Source organism: Manacus candei, unplaced genomic scaffold (genome assembly GCF_025592945.1).
Source record: "Manacus candei isolate 608988 ecotype Guabito, Panama unplaced genomic scaffold, ASM2559294v1 h1tg000007l, whole genome shotgun sequence".
In the NCBI taxonomy this organism is placed as follows: domain Eukaryota; kingdom Metazoa; phylum Chordata; class Aves; order Passeriformes; family Pipridae; genus Manacus; species Manacus candei.
In genome coordinates this window covers 7,282,241-7,306,792 of record NW_026138055.1, presented here as the reverse complement: position 1 = coordinate 7,306,792, position 24,552 = coordinate 7,282,241, and the positions used below count along the sequence as shown (strand labels likewise).

General features: G+C 48.9%; 1 protein-coding gene and 2 long non-coding RNA genes across 5 annotated transcripts in view; 2 read left to right on the top strand and 1 right to left on the bottom strand.

The window, feature by feature from the left end:
• LOC127482349 (uncharacterized) overlaps positions 1-24,552 on the top strand; it is a 91,388-nt gene that overhangs the window by 23,009 nt on the left and 43,827 nt on the right. The window lies entirely within an intron of this gene.
• LOC127482312 (uncharacterized) lies at positions 11,541-15,250 on the bottom strand. 2 transcript variants are annotated; one of them, XR_007908508.1, is made up of 2 exons: positions 13,944-15,250; positions 11,541-11,705 (listed from the first exon to the last, which is right to left on the bottom strand). It is a non-coding gene; the product is annotated as an uncharacterized LOC127482312 (long non-coding RNA). The 2 variants fall into 2 exon arrangements; XR_007908507.1 differs by having other exon boundaries at positions 11,541-11,622.
• Positions 15,298-24,552, top strand: part of GATA4 (GATA binding protein 4) — a 31,008-nt gene continuing 21,753 nt past the window's right edge. For both annotated transcript variants that reach the window (XM_051812220.1, XM_051812211.1), the window contains exon 1: positions 15,298-16,145. In XM_051812220.1, the coding sequence (XP_051668180.1) occupies positions 15,620-16,145 (526 nt within the window). In that variant the 5' untranslated portion in view covers positions 15,298-15,619. The remainder of the gene's footprint in view (positions 16,146-24,552) is intronic.

Below are 24,552 nucleotides of genomic sequence, written 5' to 3'. Positions count from 1 at the left end.
TTCTGGACGTTGGTTTTGCTTTGACGGGAACATTTAAATGTGTGAACTTTGCAGAGACTGGCTGAGGGGCTCTGGGATCTCATTTTAATTATAGACCTGGTGGAAATGGGTGCAAATTGGTCATCTGGAAACAGCACCTCGTGCGAGCAGTTTTGTCTTCATGGAAAAGCTAGAAATGTTTCATTTTGGAAAAGAGGAAATAAAATACTGTGATTTTCTATAGATTAGAACATCTGCTTCACCTTTAGCCAGTCATGGCTTGGACATGCAAACAGCTCCTGGCTCAGCATTGCTTCCAGACAGACTCTGTGAATCCTCATACCTGGTACCTATTCCTACTCCTACCTACAGGTCTCCACCCCTCTGCCAAACCTGGCTTGAAATAACCAGTCAGTGCAAATGTTATGTGCAGCCAGCACATTCACACAACCTCCTTTTGGAAAAGGAAGCTACAGGCACAGAGATAACGCCAAGACTGTTTTCCAGCAGCCTTCTCCAGCCCCAGCATGCACGAGTTTACAAGGAGCAATGGCCATAAACTAAAGCACAAGAAATTCCACCTCAACATGAGGAGGAACTTCTTTCCATTGAGGGTGGCAGAGCACAGGAACAGCTGCCCAGGGAGGTCATGAAGTCTCCATCTCTGGAGACACTCCAAACCCACCTGGACACTTTCCTGTGTCACCTGCTCTGGGTGATCCTGCCTTGGCAGTGGGGTTGGACTGGATGATCTCCAGCTGTGCCTTCCAACCCAAACTGTTCTGTGATTCTGTGAAAAGTGAGAACTGATGATTTCAGGGCACTTTGTGAGAGTCCAAGACATCTGCTTTGCACGATGATTTTTCAGTGCTGTCACCCAAACCCCATAAAGTTGTACCCTCAGTCTTTCATGCCCAAAGGTTGCCACAGCCACCAATCCCCTCCCAACCCCTCCCTCCATGTAGGGAAAGCGGCTCCCAGGGTCTACCTTGTGAGATAGCATCACCCCAGTGACTCCCAAAAGCCTTTCTTGAGATGCCACTGCCCAGTGTTTGCTCATGTCCTGCATTGTCCCCAACCCTGATAATGCCTCTGGTCAACACTATCAACTTATCACCACAGCGGCATCAGCCCTGCACATCTTGCAGGGAGGACATCAAGCTCTACCCGCTGATAGACTTATCCATAAGGCCACTCAGGAGTGTTTTGATCAATGCCTTAATCTCTGTTTGCATGGTCAAATCCCTCCCTCCCTTGTCTCCGAGCTGGAGGTTGGGATGAATGTCCCATCAGCTCGTGCCACCTCAGATCCTGACTGTGTGGAAAGCACGTCGCAGTCAAAGTCTCACCAGTTGCACCCCATGGGGCTTTATTACCTTTATTTTAGCAGATGGACAACTGAAGTCCCAAGAGAGGTGCAATGGCCATTCCAAAATCTCAGGACAATTGAGACTGTCCTGGGCTGGGGTTTCCCAAGCCTTAAGGACATCTCTGTCTTTAAGGACATCTTTCTCCTCCAACAGCTCTGTAAAGGATCAGCCAAGTCAGGGTGTTATTGTGCTGACAGCCCAACACAGAAGCCTTGGCCAGACACACTTTTCCATCCAAATTCCTGATATCTTTTGAAGACGTGACCATTTGCTGAGCTTTATTTACTGAGCAACCCTCTTGCAGTCAATGGAGAGGAGATAAGCACATGTAGAGATCTTGATGAGATCAGGACTCATCTGACAGGATAAGAATAGGGTGGGGAAGAAGAAAGAAAAAAAGTAAAAGTAAAATTAGAAGCTCATTGATGATCCTGGCTCCAAAAGAGACCAAATCTAAAGGGAAGACTTCTCCCCTGAATACTTCTCTTTTATGGTTTTCAGAAATGTCCATATAAGGCATTTGGGCTCCACCAGCAGCAGAGAGGAAAAAAATGAGTGAGGGGAAAAGAGAAACCAGAAAAAATGGATAAAAATAGGAAAAAGCTCTGTATGTTTTCCTCCTTTTTTTTTTCTCTAAACATGAAAAATGTGAAATTGGCCAAGAATTCTGAAAAAAATTCCACTAAAATCCATCACCAACAGAAGATGTCCAAACCCTCCACCACATGGTGGCCAACATTATACAGGAAGGAAACAGAGACCTTTTCATGGAAGGATCTAACCTGGAGGCCCAGCTATATCCCCTTCAGATGCTTCCCAGTGGTACCTAAATTATTGTCAGTAATTGATGGAGAGGGACAGTTCCCACACCTGAGAAGGACCCACCTCTCTGGAGTGACTGCAGAGGGACATTAAGCCCAGATTTGCTCAGAGGTTCCCGGGCAGCCTGCAGTGGAGCCTTGGGAATTGGCCACAGCATCCTCAGAAACACCAAATAAACTATAGCAGAGCAGGCTGGTATTTGGCCAGGTGGCCACATCCATCCTGGTGCACTCCAGCTCAGATAGGCAACAGCCAACCCACTTCATGGTAATGGTCTTGGTATGTTCCCCCAAAGTGTTTGGGATATGTCTACTTGGGTGGTTGCCCCGTCCCTGGAATTGTTCAAGGTCAGGCTGGACAAGGCTTGGAGCAACCTTGTCTAGTGGAAGGTGTCACTACCCATGGCAGGGGGCTGGAAAAAGATGATTTTTAAGGTCTCTTCCAACCCAAACTGTTCTGTGGTTCTGTGACTTTGCTGACAGCCTTGACTGTCTGAAGAAAGTAGAGATGATGAGAGCAATTTTCCAGGCATCTCCCCCATAACCAAGGCACCCAGGATCCACCAGATGGTGGAGGAAAGGAAAGGAAAGGAAAGGGTGGTCAGGTATTGGAAGGGGCTGCTCAGGGAGGTGGTGGAGTCCCCATCCCTGAAGGTGTTCAAGGAACAACTGGATGTGGCACTCAGTGCTCTGGGCTGGGTGACAAGGTGGGGATCGGGCATAAGTTGGAGTGGATGATCTTGGAGGTCTTCTCCAACCTAAATGAATCCGTGACCCTCTGTTGTGAACAGCTCTGCGTGGCATCTTAACTCACGTCAACTCAGATTTTGGGCTGAAATCCCAAGGACAGACAAAAGGCAGGAAATGAGACAGGCACTGATAAGGATCAGAGATGCTCTTGGCACAACCAACCACTGGAAAATGGAAGATTTTAGGGTGTCCTCAAAAAAAACCCTCTGCTTTATTTCAAATGAGATATGAAATGTGAAGAACAAAGAATCATCAAATGGTTTGGGTTGGAAGGGACCTTAAAGATCAGCTGGTTCCAACTCTCTGCCATGGGCAGGGACACCTTCCGCTATCCCAGGTTGCTCCAAGCCCCATCCAACCCGGCCTTGGACACTTCCAGGGAGCAAATTCTACCTCTAAGTGTTTCTCACCTCAAGGACAGGGATGATGTGACCCAGCTGTGACGCTGAGATTTGCTCAAAGAACAGGTGAGGAACATCTCAGAGGAACATCTGCAAGGGGTGATGACAGAAACACGAACCTGATGCAACTGAGAGAGAAAAAAACCCTGGAGACTTTTAGTTATCCTGGTACTTGCAGTGGAGACTTGTGGCTCTCATATTTTTAATAACATTTTCCATACAAGAAGAAAAGCCAAAATTAAACAACAGCCCCGTTGTTTCTTGGCCTTTTTTTCCCTTTGTGTGTTTGGTTTTTGCTTGCAACAATATAAAATGTAACATCTTTTGCCCCTGCTTTGGTTTTCCCACTGCCTGCTGTTAATAGTCAAGGTTTTTTTACTGCAATAAGAAGACTGAATTCTGAAAATGTTCTTTATTCTCTATATGAACCACCCCTCCCCCCTCTCAAAAAAAGAGCAAATTTTAATGCAATCTAAGCAAAATAATTCAATGTTTTTTCAGCTATAATGGAAATTGAATTCATCTAGGTTCGTGCTCCCATTATATTGTCTTTTCAAAAGCAAAATCAGAATCCTAAACAGAGTTGAAAATTATTAGAACTGTTTAACCTTATTGCTTATAGCAGTTCAAGCCTAGTTTTTTTTGGTTGAGTTTAAACAGCAATTAACCCAGAAATGTAATAGAATTTCCTTAAAACAAGGAAACCAACCAAAACCAAACCAAAAAGCCTGAAGTAAAAGTAAAATTCAATTAAATTTACAAAAAAAATTGAACAAAACTATTAAACTTTGGAGCTTTGTCTGACTAGAATCAAAAATATTGAACCTTCCAGTTTGCTAATTTTGTATTTCTGCCTCTTCCAGATGAAACAAAAAATGATGTTTTTCTTGATTTTGGAGGGATTTTCCACTGAACCAAAAAATATGTTCCCCAAGGAGTTCTACTTCTGCCATGTGTGTTTTTCTGGAGTGAACATTAGATATACTTTTTTACCACAGTCTATGTGGAAAGGTGCTAAAAACAGTCCTTTTTTCACTGTCAGAAGAAGACAGTAAATCAAAAGCATATATTTTGGGGAGGAGCCCTCTCTGGGTGCCTGCAACCATTTCTCCATGGTGTTTTACATATCTTTGGGTGTTACAAATTGGAACATGCTCCAATGCCTCCAATGTCCCGCTGGCATTACAGTGAGACTTCACAGCTGCTCTGCCAAAATTCCATAATCCTGTGTTAAGGCACGGGACTAAGTGCTCTGGGAGAGACAGGTCTTGTCCTGGATCTGCTGTCCCCCACAAGGTTTCAATTCTCCTTTCCCATGTCTTCCCAGATAATAAGATCCACCTCCCCTGCAGTGCTGTTGTGAGGCTTAACGTGGTAATCTTTGTAAAGTGCCCAGGGATCTTTTGTAAAAGAGGAAAGGAAAAGAAGGAAAAAAAAAGAAAAATATAGGATCCAGCCTGATTGTGGTCAAGGAGCCACAGGACGACTCACAGGGAGCTGCAAGTGATCTTTAAGTTTCCCTTCAACCCAAACCATTCTATGATTCTGTGACAAAAACAAGACCAAGATCATGTCTCTCTCTCTCAGAGGTATCGTTGCAGAGCCCAGCAACCATCCTTCACTTAGGCTCTTGGGTGCCAGCAAGACTGACACTGCAGTGACACATTTTTCCAGCCCATGGTAAGACCTGTCCTTTCAAGATGTCTTTGCTTTATGTGCTAAATCAAAGTCTGCTTTGTTCCTCTTCCTTGAAATGCTGTTACTGCAACTTTTCACCAGTGCACTATCCCCTTAGAGTCAACCATGAAGGCGGTGGCCACCCAGATGGGAGGGCAAAGGAAGAGCTCTCCCTCCACCCAGAACCTTTGGAAGGTCAGGGAACCCTAAAAAATGTGAGGGCTCCCAGGCCTTCTTTTTTTCACCAGAGTTGTCAACTGGTTTAACTAAAGCCACACCTTTTCCCTGCCCTCCTGTTCCTCCTCCACTGCTGGTTTTATCTCAACAGCAGGAATGTTGAGCAAGAAATCTCAGACTGATTATGGGACAAGAGCCCAAGAGCAGGTGGAGGATGCAGCTCACACTGTCCAGCTAAAGCAGAGGTTTCATCTTCCTCAATTATAATAGATGAGGGAGTATGTCCCACTTCCTTATGGAAGGGGACATATCCTTATCCATCCAGAGAAGCTGTGGCTGTCCCATCCCTGGAAGTGTTCCAGGGCAGGTTGGACAGGGCTTGAAGCAACCTGGGATAGTGGAAGGTGTCCAGGATTTCACCTGTCCCCTTCCTACACCACCAGCCCCAGGGCTCACATCATTCCTGACTTGTACAATGAAAACCTAGAGGTGCATCTGTTCCCAAGTGCGTTGCCCAACAGATATAACTGTTTATTAACAATATCAACACTGCATTAATGATCTAAGAACAAGGGCTAATTAGATATAAATTTGGCAACGCGCCTGAGTATTCCTTCCCCTCGTGCTGCACTGGAGCTTTGCCTGACGATAACAATATCATTTCATGATAAAACAAACTTTCATGTTATGATGCCTTTTACAATTACGGCCTGCTGTGTATTTTCTTGCTCTTCACCATGGATGACAAAACGCCACCTTCACCCAAGGTTTTCCATCCTGGACAGCCTTCCTAGGTGGGTGTGAAGCTGCTTATGGATGAGCCCAAAAGCCAAAGCCAGAGTGGATTCCAGCAGGTTTAAGGGACCACCAGATGCATCAAAAAATATCACACCATCCACATTTGTCTTCACAGTACAAACCCAAAGGAGGAGAAGCAGAATAAGGAGAAGACTCTTCCCAATAGTAAAGGGAAACCATGAGCTTTATTTGTGCAGTCATAGGAATCTCAGTGGCATAGTCTGAATTCCTGCTGCTCTGAGGGAAGGTTGCTATGTTTTCTTGGCTGGAAAACAGCAGAGGAAGGGAGGTTTTGGTGGGATATTTCTGAAAAGTTGGGTGGAAGTTAATTAGGAAATAAAAAAATTCCCATGATGTTGCCTCAACTCCTGAAATTGTTGTGTAGATCACTTGGAAATTAGATATAATCCAAAGGAGCCCTGGCAGCACTTCATGAAACTATGGAATCGTTTAGATTGGAAAAGCCCTCTGAGATTATTGAATCCAGCCATTCCCCCAGCACTGCCAATGTCACCACTAAACCGTGTCCCCAAGTGCCACATCCAGACATCTTTTAAATCCCTCCAGGAATGAGGACTCCACCTGCCAGGACTGGGTAACCCTTTGGGTCCTCCTTTCATTTGCAAAGCTGAGGCCAAGGAATTTGAGAGAGGCTGAGTGACCATGTGCTGGGGCCCAGCCCAGTGTCCCAAGCTCAGGAAATTCGTCTGTGGCAGATCCAGGTGAAGGGAGGAAGATTCCCAGAAATCCCCAGCTGCCCCCAGAGTCCCTTGCTGGAGGACACTGTCAACCTCAGATCACACACCTTGCACCAGAGGGAGTTTTTTCCTTGTTGGAAAAGACTAGACTTTTTTTGCCTTTTTTTTTTTTTTTAACTTTTCCTTTTTAGAATTGTCAATGTTTCGTGGGTTTTGCCTGGTAATCTCATCCAAGGTCAAACCTTCCTCCTGCATTACCACTTAGCCCTCCAGCACTTGTCTGCACACGCAACCCTGTTTGTCCTTTCCTTGTGTGAGAGCATTTCACATGGATTTGGTCTTGGAAGTTCAGTGCTTGGAGTTTTCCAGCACATGAAAAACTACTTTGGCTTTGTCGTTTCGCTTTCATATCTGTCTTATTTTTTTAACTCCTCTCCAGAATAGGTGGATTAATTCAACATCAGTGCAGAGAGAGAAACGCTTTTTTTTTTTTCATCCCAGAAGGAAATCGGTGTTGGAACCTCCATCCTGACCCCGGGGATGGAGGATTTGGGTTGGGATCGGACCTTTTTCATCACATCCAACTTCAGCGCTGCGGCTCCCACCGGTGCCCGGTGTGAGATACTCGGAGGGAGAGCAGGGGCATCGCCTCCGGGTCCAGCCCTTCCCTTCCCTTCCCGGCGGCGTCGGGGCTGGTCGGGGCACTGACCCCAGCGCCGGGGAGTCTGGAGCGGAGCCGGCGGCCGCCGCTCCCCGCCGTCAGCCCACACCTCATCAATAGGGGCTGACAGCCCCGGCCCCGCCGCCTCGACGGCACCGCCGACGGCACGGCACGGCTTGGCACGGCCCGGAGTCAGCAGGCAGACCCCTAAGATGGGTTTGGAGGCAGCCCCATCCAGCCGGGATGTAGCGGGACCGATGGTTTTGGGACAGACGTAGCGAAGTTGAGAGCCTTGTGGGTCAGGTTGTGGGTCGCAGGGATCCAGGCATTCCCACAGGCAGGCAGACTCATAGGTCTGGGATCTAGAGTATGAACTTCCCAGTGACAGATTCCCAGACGGACGGGGGGGAGGGGGGGGGGGTCAAGGCAGCCACTGCTCTGGGAGGGTACAGGTAGCACAGCTTGTCAGGGATGTAGGGGACCCCCACAGGGACAGGTAAGGACATCTAGTGCATAGAGACAGCCAACAAACATGTAGGTGAGACAGATACAGACATATGGATAGCTATCTATACATTTAAAAAAATAGGTATTTTGGCAAGTAGATAGGCACAAATAGGTAAATGGACACAGTAATGCCTAGAAAGTTACAATAGATGTATGGATATAAGGTTATATGGCTGGACGGATACATGGAAAGATGATGGATAGGTGGCTATATGGATGGTTGAGAGACATATGGTTATATGGATAGAAGATGGAGAGATGGGTAGTGACTGAGGTTCTGCACTGCCAGGACTCCAGCCCGTGCATTCTTAGGCAACTCAGCCTTTTGCCTGGCGGAGGAGGTTTTTCCAGCCTCTCGGAGAATGGGAAGGGGCTTTCCATCATTTCTGCTGTTGCTACCAGACACGAGGGGCTCTGTCGGGGCCAGTCGGCACCCACCAGCCAGGAGGGCGATTTCACGGCAGGTGTGCTCCACACGCGCGGTTTTATTGTCACTGCGTCAAAGGGCCGTGACAACAACGACAATAAAACCACACGTGTGGAGGGCGGTGAGGGTGGGCGACAGGGACCCCGGCGGTGAGGCACCTCTAATCACTCCCCACCACGGAGAATGCTCGCCCACCCCTCCCTGTGCTGGTGGTCCCGGGCAATCCCCCCGTCCACGGGTGACGGGCTCACAGGATCCCATTCAGCCATTCACGCCACGGCGGTGCAGCCCCTCTCCCCCGGGGGGAGCCCCCTCTGTGCTGGGCTTTCATGTCTCCCCACCAATTTAAAGGATCCCGGGTCAGGGAGTGCAGAGCCGCAGTATTTTAGGCTCGGTTCGCTCGATTTGAGCGGTAAAAGCTGAACAGGAACGCAGCACATCGATCCACGCTGTGTTTTCAGTGTCCTCTGGGACACCTCTGTCCCCTGCAGCAGGGATCCTCCACGCACACACAGTGGTACAGACACGGGTGGTGTCACAATTCCTGTGGCCCCCGTTTCCCAAAGATACAAGTTTGAGGTGGGTTTTGGTTCCTGCCTGTCCCCAAATTGCCCTGGCTCTGACCCTCACAGCTCAGCCTCTCTCCTCTCCTGCTGCATCGGAGCACGGACCGCTGCTCCAATACACACCTCCGCATCCCACGGCTTTGTCCCTGAGGAAATCGTTTGTATTTATTTCCACTGGAGGTAAAAAAGAAAAGGAGAAAAAAAAAAAAAAGAGAGAGGAAAAAGCAATAATATAATACTTGGGGGCATACAGCGTGGTCGGAAAGGATTTAGAAATGCCCCTGAAGCATCGCTGAGCCGTGATGCTCCTTGGACACCCTTCTCCCACGGGCAGTACCCGGCCTTTGGGAGATGGGGGGAGTAGGTGGGGGGTTGGTGGCATTTTAGGACCACTGCTGTCCTGTAAACAGATGTGACGTTTGTTTAGGGAAGTGTCTCTGAAGGTGTGACAAGAGACTTTCGCGAGCCGGGTGGGGGGTGGCAGCCACAGCAGGATTCCCTCCTCCTCACACAAGCCCTCGGTTGGGGGGGGGGGTTGTCCCATTGTCCCACTGGTCCCCTCCAGCCGTGTGGGAGGTTGTCCGCAGTCTCCCGTGGGGTTTCCTTGGGCTGGAATGTTTCTGTGGGGGGCAGGGATAAAGGGAATGTACGGGGATCCCTGGGCAGGGGTGAAAGGGGTCCATGGGCAGGGGTGCAGGGGAGTGAAATGGGTTCCGTGGGCAGGGATGCAGGGGATTGCATCAGGGTTGCCCCAAAAGGACATCCACGAGCAGGGGTGAAGGGGAATGCAGGGGTCCATGGGCTGGACATTCCAGGGGGTCCATGAGCAGGAGTGCAGGGGGTTGAAAGTCGGTCCATGGGCAGGAATTAAGGGGGTGCAAGTGGATCCGTGGACAGGGGTGTAGGAAGGTGCAAGGGGGTCCCGGAGTGGGAACTCCAAGGCTCATCGGGGAGGAGGGTTCAGGATCTATCCCCCAGGAGGGCGGACGGGTCCATCCCTCCCCCAGAGGGGCTCCATCGGGGGGTGACGCCCCGGGGTCCCCCCTTTGCTGGACCAGGGGAGGGCTGGAGCAGGCAGGGACGGGGGCAGGGCCCCCCTCTCCATCCCTAGACCCCCGTGACGGGTGGGAAGGAGGCGGGAGGAAGTGATGCCGTCCCGAGACGTCTCCGGGCTCGCAGGGAGCCTCATCCCCCACCCCTGGCCACCCCCCGCTCCCAGCCCGGCCCGCTCCTGCCGCGCTGCCCCAAAAAATCAGGGGTGCAGCCACGCAGACCCCCCTGCTTTGGGACCCCCCTTCCCATGTTGCACCGGCTGCTCTGACACAAGACGGGGCCGGCTGCAGCTCAGTATCCCCCGTACCTATGGATACCTATAGATAGATACCTATGGGTAGATACCTACAGATGATCTATACCGCCCGCGAGGGCACTGATATTTTGGAGATCGGTTTCTCCCCTTCCCGGCTAACCGAGGGTGGCCGGTTCCCTCCCGCAGCCCTTCACCCACCCCCCCCCCAGCCCCCTCCTCCAGACCCCTTCCCGGCCTCAGCCAAGGCATGGAATAAATAAAATAATTAAAAACATAATAATAAAAATCCGAAATACTGGTGAATGCTTGGCCCAGCAGTCGCCGACCGCATTTATCCCTTTTTCTCTGCTAGAACCACATTTCCCCACTGGTTTTTTCCCATTTTTTTAACGGATTTTCTCCATGATTTTTTAAAAATTCGATTTTCAGCACAGAGAAAATTTTAAGTCAACTTTCCTTCCATATTCAACACCCCCCCCCCAGTTGCTAATGTGTTTTCTTTTCTTCTTTTCTTTTCTTTTCTTTTCTTTTCTTTTCTTTTCTTTTCTTTTCTTTTCTTTTCTTTTCTTTTCTTTTCTTTTCTTTTCTTTTCTTTTCTTTTTTCTTTTCTTTTCTTTTCTTTTCTTTTCTTTTCTTTTCTTTTCTTTTCTTTTCTTTTCTTTTCTTTTCTTTTCTTTTCTTTTCTTTTCTTTTCTTTTCTTTTCTTTTCTTTTCTTTTCCTTTTATTTTATTTTATTTTCGCTTTTTTTTTTCTTTTTCTTTTCTTTTCTTTCTTTTTTTTCTTTTTTTTTTTTCTTTTCTTTACTTTCTTTTTGCATCCATCACCAACCGAATCTTTAACTCTAAAACCACCACGGAATTAACCTCGATACGAAAAAATAAAAAAGAACCCTTAAAACAAAAAATACGCATCATATCGAGTCTTTTCCTGTCTGGGGAAGAAGGGGGGACTGGAAAGGAGAGGGACAAGGTCGAGTTTTGTTCTTCTGGGTTATTTTCAGCCAGATTTCGTTAATCGCAAGTGAAAAAAAAAAACTCCGAGTGCGGAGCAGAGTTTTTTTCTTGTCGCTGCTTTCTTCTGTGTCCCATCTTTTGCTTTTAATCGGGAGAAAAAGTGCCCGAAATCCATCCTGTCCCTCCCGGTTGTTGGGTTACACCAGGCTGGGCTCGGCTCAGTTTCTCACCTCTCGGATTTTTGGGATGCGCATTCCCGCGATTCGCTGCTCGGACCGACATTTCCCCGCGGAAAGAGGCTGGATCCATCCATGGACACGCAAAACAATCCACGGGAATTGGTTTTGCACTTTTTCTCCTGGAAGTTACAAAGCCAAGGCAGGTCCTTGAAGTTCTCTCTGCTCCCCGTGTTGCTGTTCGGGCGAGTTTAATCAGTTTTAATTGTATTTTGGCTTTTTTTTTTTTTTTTTTTTTTTTAAGGAAAGCGCTTCTATCCTGAAGTAATTCAACGAATCTTCAGCAAATCGCTGCTTTGGGAGAGAAAATCGTCAGGGATTTTGCAAAGGAGGGAAAGATGTGTCTCCAAAACCCGGCATATCTGGATAGGCAGCTGCTTCGGATAAGGGATATAAAGAGAGACACTGATATATTTAATTCTCCTTTCTTTCCCTGCATGCTGATAGCTCGATGTTCATAAGTGTTTTTTATATACAAATATTTTATATATATTAATATCCTGTATATATATATATTTAGATATTTATATTCATTTTATATACATTAATTAGTATAGTATATGTCTATTTATAGATATTTAATAGTTTACATATTTTATATATATATCTAAAATTTATGCCATAGCGTGTAATAAATTATAAATTATTTAACTATGAAAGTATATACATGTTTATATGTAAAACACATTCCTTTGAATTATAATACCCATTAAGTCCCATCTGTACTCAATTTTTTATTGATAGGTATATAATTGCACATTTATTAAATACATTTTTTTGTATTTACATATGTTTATATTTATATTAAATACTCTTTAAATACATAGTTTTCCCAGTGTGCCTAAAGTATAAATATCCACAGTAACACCGTTTCTGACATTTATTTGTTATGTATTTCTGTACTTATAATTTTATTTCTATACATGTCTATAACTATTTTCATCCCGATATTTGCGTTTCAACAGGATTTCTCTCCTGCCGCGTTTTTAGCCTCTGCCAATGCACACCCGTATCCCCCTTTTGGGGTTTTGGGGAGTCCTTGTGCTCCCTCTGGATTTTCCGGAGTAATAAGGAGAGTGCGGGTGGCTCTGGGCAGAGGATATGGGGACCCCACGTCCCCGGGGACCCATTTCCGACCCTGGAGTACCCTCCAAGTGCTTCCTTCGCCTTCCATCCCTCTCCCATAAATCGTTTTCCCCACCCCCTCTTTTTTTCCCCCTCCTCCCTTTGCCTCTTACATACGGAATTTTTAAATTTTAATTTACTTTTTTTCTTTCCAAGCCCCTAAAGGCGCTTCCAGACGCCTCCCGCCCTCCCACGCAGGACCCCCAGATTTCCACGGGAACCCCGGAGTCTAGGAAATTTTTAGGGTGTGAGGCTTATTCCGGGGAACGGGGCAGTGGGAGACTCCCCCCGACAACTCTCAGAGGTTGGAGCCATCCCAGCGTGAAAGGAGCCCCCGGGAGAAGGGGGACAGTGGAAAGGGGACTGAGCCCCCCGTGGACTCCGTGCCCGTGGGATCGGGCCCAAATTGCAGAGCCCCCCTGCACTGCATCATTCACCTTTAGACCCCCTGAAGCACATGGGGTGCCAAGAGAGGGGTGCCCGGTTTGAGGAGGGCACCCCCAAACAGGCTGGCATGACGGGCAGAGCAGCTGCCACCTCTCCACTATATGATTTGGGACAAAGATATGAGGCAGGAGCTTGGAGAAATCCCCCCTGCGCGATATCCCCAAGGAAAGGGGTTGTCTCCGAAGGGACTGTGGAGCTGGAGGTGGGGGGGGGGTGTCCGTACCCCTCAGGAAACACCCCTGATTATTTCTGGGGGGCTGGACACGGGTGTCCCTTGGGTGCACGGGGGACACGACGCTGCCCGGTTGGACTTTGCCTGCAGCGTGGGCTGCCCGTGGGGCCGTCCCGTGGTGCTGCTTTGATTTTATTATTTTATTCCTTTTTTTTTTTTTCCCCTTCCTTCCCAGCAATGAAACCTGGCGCCCGGCGGATGGTGCAACAGATACCAACCACCCCCCTCACCCCCCCCCTTTTTCCTCCCATCACCGCCCATTTCCACGTGACGTGGGCAAACCAGTCAGAGAGTGGAACTGGGGAGCCTGGCCATACTGGGGAGCCAAGGAGGGGGGAGACAGAGCACCCCTGCCCCTAAGCCCCCCAAGAAGCAGGAGCCAGGCATGTCTTAGCCCTGTACCTTTCCCGCAGCGAGGGAGTGTCCCACCCCACGGCCTCGCCCCCTCCACCCCCTGCCCCCCCAGCACTGAAGGTGGGTAGCTCTTCCCTGTCCCCTCGCTCCTCTTCCTCGCTGTCACGCCGGGACCCCAGCGAGCCCCTTCCTACAGGCCTCCCCGAAAGCTTCCTCCTATTGTCTCCTCGGGCTTGAAAACGAACTCGATTTTGATGGGGTTTTGGTTGATTTTTTTATTATCACCGTTCCTGTTTGTAAAGCAGGAGGGGAGCTCGCTCCTTTTCCGCCTCCTGTGGAGATTCCCGAGGAAACGCTCCGTTCTAGGCCGGTTACACACCAACCATCCCCTGAGTTTCAGGGGGACACGGAGCTCCCTTAAACCCCCTTCTTCCCGGCTCGCTTCCATCCTTACCCCTTCCCAACGCTGCCTCCGGCTTCTCTCCCTTTCCTCGGCCGCCTGCCCGTCTCCCGCTGTCCTCCCAGGGTATCAGTCCTTATCTCTTGGTTATCTCTTCTGCTGCTAAATTCGGCCCAGCGCAGGGGTTCAGCCGGGGGAATCTGTTAGTTAAACCTAAAGCAGTCCCAGGAGTTATTTCTCCGGCCATAATTCCCCCCCCCCCCCCGCCATCCAGGCCTTGTCCCGGTGTGAAACGGTTTTCAGAGAATCCTAGAACTCCAGAATAGTTTGGGTTGGAAGGGATCTTAAAGATCATCTACTTCCAACTCCCCACCATGTGTAGGGGCACCTTTCACTAGACCAGGTGGCTCCAAACCCCATCCAACAGGATTCCTCCATGATCTACAGAGAAAACAGCGTGTCAAATTTTCTTACCCCCTTCCCAGACCCTTTTTGGGAAGAGGATACCCTCCTGACTCCCTTTCATACGTGTTTTTTGGGGTCTTGCCATTGTGAGCCACCCACAAGGCCCTGATGGCATCCCACGGCCCAAACCCACCCCAAATTCCCCTAAAGGAGCCCAAATCAGAAACCAACCAATGTGAGACAAAGCACCTCTCACCCTCCCCCTGCCCCACGGCTCCAGAAGGCACCTCCCTATCCATACCCATGGCATTCCCGGTCCCCTGTGGGTCACCTTCCTATGCTCACAGCTTCTTCCAGCTCCCTACACGGAAAAAACGGGAATGAGAGATAAAAAACACAAGGAAGGGGGAGTTTTGAGGGTGCTGCTGGGGGTCTGCTCCCCCTTTTGGGCTGCACTGATGGGGGTGCAGTGGGTAACACCCCCTCTCTCCTTTAAGCCCCCCTCGTTCACGCATGGTCGGGTTTTGGGGGGTGAGCACACGCGTGGGGCAGGCGCGGGGTGGGAGGGTCGAGCCAGCCTTCCTCCTCCTCCTCCTCCTTTTTCCCCCCTTTTCCCTAATTTAACTCCCCCCAAGCCCTCCTCAGCCGCCTCCCGCCGCCCACATCAAACGCCGGCCCCGGGGGCCATTAACAACTTAAAGCACCGATCGTACCTGCGGGACAAAGGTTTTTGCTCCAGGCCACAGGAGAGAGCATCGCTGTCTCTCACCTTCCCGGCTGTGAACCCCCTCCTTTCACCTCCCCCCTCTTCTCTAACCTCCTTATCTCCCCGCCCCGGAGGGGTCCCGGCCCGGCCGCTGCCGCATCCCGCATCCCGGCAGCATCTCCCCGTGCTCCCCCGGGGGGTGTTGGACGGGGGGGGGGGGAGGGAGGAGACTGACCGAGGGTTTTAAACAGCCCAGCCCCATGGTGGAGGGCGGGGGGGGGGGGCGGGAGGTGATGGATGGAGACCGGTGGTAGCAGCTAAATCCAGGCGGGAGCTAAATCTCCCCTCCGGAGGGACCTGGACTTCTTGCTTGGGGTCTGGAAGACGCGGCGGGGACCTGCTGAAGGTGGGGAAGGTGGGCGGTGGGGAAAGGGGGGTGGTGGAGGAAAATCGCATCGCTGGTGGTGTTTTGGTTTTGGCTGGAAGGCTGTGCCCACGCGAGACCGCTCCGGCCGCTGCTCACCTCGGGGAAAGTGGAGCCGGGGGTTTTCCGCCCGCTCCCCATCGCTCTGGATCGCGGCCGGGGACCCGGCTGGGGTTTGGGGAGGCCCGTCGCGAGATGTACCAGAGTTTAGCCATGGCAGCGAACCCCGGCCCTCCGGCGTACGAGGGGGCAGGTGGCTTCATGCACAGCGCGGCCGCAGCGTCCCCGGTCTATGTGCCCACCACGAGAGTCACCTCCATGCTCCCCAGCCTGCCCTACCTCCAGAGCAGCGGCTCTTCCCAGCAAGGCAGCCCCGTCTCCAGCCACTCCATCTGGACTCAGCCCGGAGCCGAAAGCGCCGCTTACAATCCCGGATCTTCTCACCCTCCCGTGTCACCTCGGTTCTCCTTCTCCACCAGCACCCCCATCCCTGCCACCTCTTCCCGGGAAGCGGCGGCGGCTTACAGCGGCTCCTTGAACCTTTCTGCTAACGGGAGGGAGCAGTACAGCAGGGGCTTCGGCAGCTCCTACTCCAGTCCCTACCCGGCCTATATGAGCCCCGAAATGGCCACGACCTGGACTTCCTCGCCCTTCGACAGCCCGATGCTGCACAACCTGCAGAGCCGAGGGACGCCCGCGGCCGCCCGGCACGCCAACATCGGTGAGCACAGACGGGATTGGCACAGGGGAGGGAGGCTTTCACCCCGTCGCACCCCCAGGTTTTGGTGCACGTACCCCTCTGCGTGTAGATTCAGGATGGGCGAAGGGCAGGAGGGAGAAATTCGGGGTATTCGGGATGTCGCTGTCGGAGCCGCCTCTCCGGCTTCAACCCTGCTGTGCTGCGGTTGCCCCCCCTGCACACGCATTTACTCTGAAAAACCATTTCCAAATATCCTCAAAGACTACAGCTGCCAAAAAAAATTGATAAAATTTAAATAAAATTTAGGGTAGGCCCGAGGCAGCAAGGAATGATGTGACGAGCTCTGGCGCCAAGGCCCTGCTGGCTCCACAAATAGCTCCGAGGGGATTTGGGGGTTGCGATGGGGATGGTCGTGGTCTCCAGGACCACAATATTCCATGGGCACGCAGGTAGCCCCTCCCTGAGCTGGATTTAGGTGTAAAACGGGGAAAGTTTGTTTGGAAAATCAAGAAATCAAAGTTTGGCCAGTGAATACCAGATCTTTCCTTTGGGTTGTTTTACGTTCCAGCCTTTTTAAAATTATTTTTGGGGAGTTTAGTTAGGCTGGAAAAAGGGAGATTGAAGGGAAATTTAGAGCTGAGGTGAGAGAGACAATGGAGAAGGAGAAAAAGAAATGCATCCACATTTATTTTCCTGATTTTTGGGGAACTCAGGCACATCGGAACAAGCCAACCGTGTATTTCAGCGTCACTTTGGTCCTAAAAATTTCAGCCCTGATCTCTTGTGCTGCTCCCAGTCTTGGAACTTTTCATTTCATTATGCCTCTGGTTCCTACGACCAAAAATTGGCCCAAATGGCTTAAAATATTGTTTTTATTTTTTCCTGGGGTGGAAGAGAGATAAATGGACAGAGAAATGTGGGGCACAAATTCGCATTGCAGCTTCATAAACCCTTTTTTCCTTCCCGCCTTCTCTCAGTGAAGGTATTTCTGTCGGCGTCGGGGTTAACAAAGAAAATGCCTCAAATTTGTCTGCAGATATTTTTTAAGATTGTGTTCTTAAGACTGAATTTTGGAGTGTGAGTTTTTCATCGTGTCTAGCAAGATTCGCGTTATCTTTAGCATTATTTTAAGATGCTAAAAGATGGAAAGTTGGGTGCCGGTGAAGACTTTGCCTTGCCAATGTCTTTTACTTTTCTTTGGGTGCTAAGAAATTGGTTAAGATGGGGAACAGATTAAGGATAAAATTTTAACCAGCCAGGCAATGTTTTCGGGAAGCCATGAGAAGGTGGAAAGTAGAGGAAAAAAGCAAGATGAATTAAATAATCAAATATTAATCGAATATCAATGAAGACATATGAATATTTGTATTTGACTGTGGTGTCATCTGTTCCTTGGGAAAAAAAAAATCACCTTTTTTTTGCGGTGGTCTCAAAAGACTCTTAATAAAAAATAAACTAAACCCGAAATAATATTAATGAAGAATTGCAGTTGAAAAATACCCGACAGCTTTTAAAGTGCCAGAGACTGAGCGTGGGGATTTGGGGGTTTCGAGCCCTGTGGTTTGCGTTGCAGGTCTGCATGTTGGTGGCAAAAAGTGGGTTTTATCCAGGCTTTTAAATAGTATTGGGAAGAGCGGACGAGTTAAACCAGTCCAGAAAAGGGTTGTTAATGAGGGAGAAAGGCGACGGGACTCCCCTTCATGGCCAGGTCCTGATTCGGGTGCCGGATTCACGGGATCGCCGAGGGCAGTGCGGCAGAATGCGCGGGATTCATTAGCACGGGTCTGATTACGTCTCTGCCTTGAATATGGAAAAGCCCTTGGATTTTAAGTCAAAAGTGCTTGGGTTTTGATTAAAAAATAATAAATAAATACAAACTTCCAGAACGCTGGAAAGTTTTAAATCCAGGATTAAGATGGATTTTTGGAAGACACCTCCTTGGGGAAGCAGGACCTGCCCCGTTCCCCCTTCTCCCCCGAGTCGGGGCGCGATCGCTGCCCGGTCCCTCCTCGACGGCCGGGTGATGCTTTGCGCAGGCTGTGGGGATCGAGGGGGTTGTGTGAAGCGTGTAAAGGCTGTCTGGGTGTTCTGAGCTTGGAGAAGTGCTTTATTTTAATGATTTTAAGAGTAAAAAACCCTGAAGGCACTGAAAGATGTAGTGTGGGGGGGGAAACACCGTTGTGGATTGCACCCAACGCAGACCCACTTTAACACCACATCCGAGCCTGGCTCACCACCTGAGCAGTCCCTGCAATGTGGAATCGACTCCTTCTTTGCCTTTCCTTAATTTTATTCTCTGCACAATGAGGAATCTCAAGGTGGAAACGGAATCCTTCGCTCAAGGCTCTATTAAATCAAGCGATATTTGCAATGGTCTTGTTTTCTTTTCCCAAAGAACCACTTTTGGATAGTGCTAAATGCAGGGCATCTGCAAGGCCACTGAAATTTTAATTATTATAATTTTTTAATAATAAAGATCAAATCTAGGCATGCATAGCTGATTATGCAGACATGGATTCACAGTCTATGCAATTGGGCATTACATTTTTTCCCCTTTTTATGTGTATATATATCCCAGTAACCATAAAGAAACACGCAGGGGAAATAAGTTTAGTGAAAATGTATTCAGAGAAAATAACACTAAAAGAAATACAAATCTTCTTTTTTTTTTTTTTTTTTTTTTTTTTTTTTTTTTTCCTAAGAAGAGGAATTTTGGCTTGGGTTGAAACATCATAAAGCACTGGGAAGGCTGGGTGGGTAAACTACAAGGGCCCATTTGAAAAACTTCCCCTTGGTGTGAGTTCAAAATGCCAAATTTGGGCTTTTTAGGGTAAGTTTGGTGACTGATTTCATTACCCCGAAGAGCAGGATCAGATCCTACGGTCGAGGCAGTGAACTTGCTCCAGGCATTGCCTGGGATGGAGTTACAGTGAATTCCCGACTTAATGAGGCATGAAAAGGACCTGCTGCAAAGTCCCCTCTCAAAAGACTTCCCTACCAGCACCAAAAATCTCTCGAAATCTCTCCCAAAATAAGCCTGGATGGGCAATTTGCCTCTTCCCCCTTCTCCAGGCGGAGGGGAGCAGGGATGGAGGGCGGCACGGGCGTCTGAGCGCATCCAGCCCACGGCGATTTGCTGCCTCCTGGATGTTTCCAGGCTGGGAATAGAGGGTCAGATTCCAGTTTGCCATCCCCACTCCCTTTAATTTTGCTTACAGAGGGGATTTTATTTTTGCTGTGGGCTCAGGAGGTTAGGAATAAATCGGGGCGGGGGGCTGTGAGCATTCCTGGTGGGTGCTTCTAGGGCTTTTTTTGGCTAAGTCGAAGTCAGGGCTCCTCAAACAGGCACCGCTGGAACACAGTAACAGCATCTGGGAAGATCAAAGCCTGGAGCAGACGCTGGGCTGGAAAATGCTGGTGGTGGGGGAGATATTGGGAAACAGATCTTAAGCTTTGCCATAGGGATGCTAAGAGATTTGTCCTGTCGCATCCCGGGGCCGGCATTCCCAGTGATTCATTGGCATTTGTTACAACCCTCTGCCCTACAAGCAGCCCCTGACCTTCCCCACTCACCACAGGACACGGTGGTTTGTCCCTGTGGGGTGGCAGGCGATGAGGGGAGCCCAGAACCTCTCCTGTCCCTGCCCCCGGAGAGATGGGACCGTACGGCGGAAGGATGGGGCTGTCGGATGGAGGGTTGAGACCGTGGGGTGGTGGGATGGGACTGCAGGATGGAAGGATGGGGCCACAGGACAGAGAGACGGGGCTGAAGAATGGCGGGAATGGCTGGAGGATGGCGAGACGGGGCTGTGGGACAGCAGGATGGGACCGCAGGACGTGTCTGCATTTTACAGGGGATCCTACATCCCCTGTTTCGCAATCGGTTGCATTTCTCACCTCGGGGAAGGTTTGCCCAGGGCTTTGTTCCCTTCTGTGGGTTTCAAGCCACCTCCTGCTCTCCTGCCTAATTTAATTGTCACTCGTCAGTCTGGGATTTGGGATGAAACCCACAGAATTAGGGTTTCTAATCTTTGAGCAAGACCAAGCTCAAACAGGCAAATGTTTATTCCCCCTCAAATCCCCAAACAGTAGATTTTAAATTGCAAATAAAGCAGCAATAATATTAAAAATATCACCGTCATGGGCTCTCTGTCATCCTTATTAATAACTCAATTCCTTAATTAAAAATTGCACCTCATTACCAAATACGAGTGCATATGTTGCATAGAACATATGGTGTAGTATATAATATATTATAAATGGTCATCAACTTTTGTAGAGTAATAAAACTTAAGGTAGTGGATAGTGGTGCTTAATCTAAGCCTTTATTAAGCCAGGATTAATTATTTTTCTCCTCCACACACACCCTCATGTGCATTTCTTTATCCCTACAAGAATAACAGCAATATTTTTTTAAGAGCCTGTATTATGCTCTCTCCATATTTTTTTTGCCAGTAATTTAGGAAGAAAGAGGCAAAATCCTTGGAAACAGAGGAGTATTTATCAGGCAGTGTTTCCCAAAGGAAACCAGCCCAAACCTGATGCCTCTGTATTCTTCTCATGATGGGAAAACCTTGGCTTTGAGGGCAGGGAGGAGGTCCCCAAAACTGGTTATCCCAAATGCAGAGGGGTATTTTGAATGTGCAGACTCTCTCACTCTAAAAATTTAAGGATAAATTAGGAAAAAAAAAACACCAAAAAAGCACCAAACAGCAAATAAAATCCCAAACTGGGTGAAAAAGCGGCAGCACAGCGAGTTTCTGTGCCTGAAGGTCAGCAGCTTGTTGCTGCCGGGGGAGGATATGTGGAGGGGCTGATAAAATAAGGTGGGAAAATGTGATTTGAAGGAAAATCCAATTTAAAAAAATTGATAGTGTTGTCCCAAACTCACAGAGACCTTGTTTCTCATCGGCACAGGGCTCTGCATTGAAAATTTTGCTCCTTGAGCCCCGTGGAGGGTTGTGAACACAGGAAAAAAAAGGGATGGAGAAATGGGATATTTGGGGATCTCCCCTTGCTTGGTGATGTTCCTGGGGGTACACAGGACAGAGAAAGGTGGGGGGATCCAGATCAACGTCTTGGGTCCTTCCAGGTTTTTGCAACCTAATTATAACGAGACTTAAAGAAGCTTCTGCTTCCCATTTGAGGCTCATCCCTGCCTGTGAAACCAGGTGGAAACCTACCCAGAGAGCTCAGTTCATGAGCTTAAAGCAGCCAGTTTTGCTCATGCTGGGAGGGAAGAGGCAGAAATGCAGATTTTTTTGCTGGGACAACCATGCTGGCCCCACATTCCCAGCACGTATGGTCCCTGAATAAGGTGATTATGCTGCCAAAACCTCTTGGTTGTAACAGCGAGGTTGGGTTGTTACAGCCACCACTCGATTTGGAGAGAGGAATGTGTGTAATTATGCCTGTAGGACTGCAAAAAAAGGGAGATTGGAATATTTGGAAATGCCAAACATTCACCTTGTCGATGGGTCTGAATTCGCGGTGCCGTCTGGCAGGAAGGCGTAAATACGCCTTTGGCAGGGGAATGTGAAACACTGCTTAAATAACCAGGGAAATAGGTGAGAATATGCTCTTACCTCTCAAATTTACTCTAATAATAGAAGAAAATTTCATTATAAGGTTGGATTGAGGTTTTTTTTAATCTAGTGGCTAAGAAAAAAGAGGTGGGTCCCCTTCGCAGGACAAAACCCTTCGCAGCGTGTCTACGCTAACATCCCACGTTATAAAACATTGAAACCTCTCTGGCCTTTCCAAGTCTTCCCCACATCACTGGTCACGGTGACCCAAGCTGTAAATACATCTGTAATGACAAATTAAGCCCAATTATCTGCCATGCCTGAGCAGTGAGGTCTTTCTGCACACGGGTGCGTGACAGCGCTTGAGAATAATTCGATCACCGTTGGCTGTGGCACGAGTGGTATTAAATTAAAGGCTCTTCTGAAAGGCCCTGAGTTTCTGCCACGCCGAGGGATGCCGTGCTCCTGCTCCAAAAATGTTGGGTGTTTTCCTTTACACTTTTCCAGGAGCTCCTTGCTGCAGGGTATGTCGAGCTTGCAGCACTCCCCGTGCTGTTGCAGCCTTTCGAACACTTGCGGCACTCGGTGGTGATTTCTTTTTCAATATGATAAGTTTGAGCTGGATTTTCTCATCCCCCCAAAAAGCACAGCCTGGGTTTGCTTAGAAAGAAGAGTTGGGCAGAGATTTTCCAAGCTGGATGCAGATCTGACCCCGCCATCAGTGCTGAAATGTTTCAGCTTTCGGGTTTTGGCAAGGGCTGGGTTTTAAAGCCAAGTATGGGGCAGTGTCAACGGGAAGCAAATATATTATTTTCCTTTCCAAGAAATGCCCAGTGATTAATTTTTTTCTCAATTATTTGCTGGCACAGAGGGTTTTTTATGCTTAATTAGGTGGATACCTAAATGTAGACTGAGCCCTTTGGCTGGGGGGAACAAAGTTGAGTCATTCCCATGTCTTTTCGCTGTTTTTCTCTGTCTTTCTAAGGCCAAACCTGGGTTGTTTTGCCCAGGTTGGAGGACCAGCCCTCCCCCAAAAACCAGATTCTATATGGACAAAAAAACCTCAACCTCAAAAATACCCACATTCATTGCTTAGAGGTGAAACCATCCCTGTTTTAAAGCACAGGGAGGTTCACCGGGAGTTGGTGCAGGATCGGGCCCATGTAAAAAGATTCCATAGGGAAGAAATGCAGCCCACTGCAAATTACATGGGAATTTACATGTTTTCTTGGGAAGATGAAGGCCCAAAGACCAGTGGGACCTCTCTTTTTTTTTTTTTTTTTCTGAAAAGTGGCCACTTGCTTTATATGTTGCAGCATAAAGGGATTTGTGATTTTTTAAAATTATTTTTAGAGACCCATAAAGCTTGTGAGCTCCTTATCAGAGCCAGCTGGGCTTGCACCTCTCACACCAGCCTTGGGAGACACTCAGAAATTCATTTTGTTTGTGAAAGAGGAAAACAAAAAATCATGGAAAGTCAAGGAAAAATAAGTTTTCCACCAGAGGTGGGGTGAGGGCAGCCGGATGAGGGACACAGCCGGGCCAATCTCCCATCTCCACCAGGGACTGGTACTGGATGCTTCTGAATCTGGGATAACAAAATTGCTGCCTGGAAATGTTTCTTCCTAATCCCTGGGAATTAAGTTGGTGTCTGCTGGGGGAGCATTTCAGGAGAGGTCCCGTGGTGGGGGACCTGCTCTTGTTCTTCTTCCCAAAGCTCAGCCCTTTTCCGTTGGTCGGTGCTTCCAGCGACAGCGGGGTGGAATTACAGGGTGCTGGGATAGGGCTGGGAGCCTGTTGCCTCCAGGCTCTTCTAAAAGGTTAAAACCCAAGTCTGGGGGCAGAGATGGAGAAAGGGGGGAGAAGGATACCAGGCCGGTCCATCAGAGCAGGATTTTGCCAATTCTTCCTGGTTTTTCCACACTGCTTGCACAGAGCTCTCTAATATTTAAGTAAATTCCAGGTTGTCCTCTGACCTCGAGGGCCAGGGGGTTGTGTTGTCTCCTTTGGCTCTGCAAACATCTCCAGACAGTTCAGGAGACATCCCCCTCTTTCAAGATTCTCAGCTGCCTGTGCTTTGGAGAACCTCAATTTTCTTTCAAGCTCCAGGTTCCAGACTCATGTTATCATATGTGAGGCTCTGCTTTTGCAGAAAAGGAAGGAGCAACTTTTCTGGACAGGGGAGAGGATGGAAAACTCTGATTCCTTAATCTTAATGCTGAAATTCTAGAAGAGGCAAAAAAAACCCCAACTAATATTTATTAGTTAAACTCCTACGAGTTTCCAAGCCAGGTTCTTGGATCTGCAAGTCAGGGAGCCACCATTATTCAATATTCAGGGAGCCACCAGTGTTTAATGTTCAGAGAACCACCACTATTCAATATTCAGGGAGCCACCATTATTCAATATTCAGGGTTTGCAGTGCTGGAGCTGTAAAAAAATCAGCAAGGCTGTGAGCCCCAGACATCAGGACTCCTCTGAATGACGCTCGGCCCCAGATGTCTGAGATTATTTTGGGAAGAGAGTGCTGGCCCCAGGGGCTGGCTGCTCTGGGGACTGGTTGCTGGGAAGTTGGGACATGCCTCGGTGGCGCGGAGCATGAGAGGGGAAGCTGGTTTGGGAGGGGTGTCTCATCCTCATGCTCCCCTGGGCTGGGAGGATGCTCTGAGTCCCAGGCATGACTGAGGTTTTTATCCGGGGGTTTCCCATGTTCAGTCCTTCCTTACTTCAATATGACAAATCAGTAGTGCTGTATCCTGACCCTCTGGATGTGCAGATCTGCCCTGAAGGGTCTTTCCACCTCCCAAAACAAGCAGGACCACAAGCAGGAGGGTGAAATCCCCCTCATGCCCCCTCTCCTTTGCCTCCAGCCAGGGAAGGGTCTCACTCGGTCAGAGTGAACT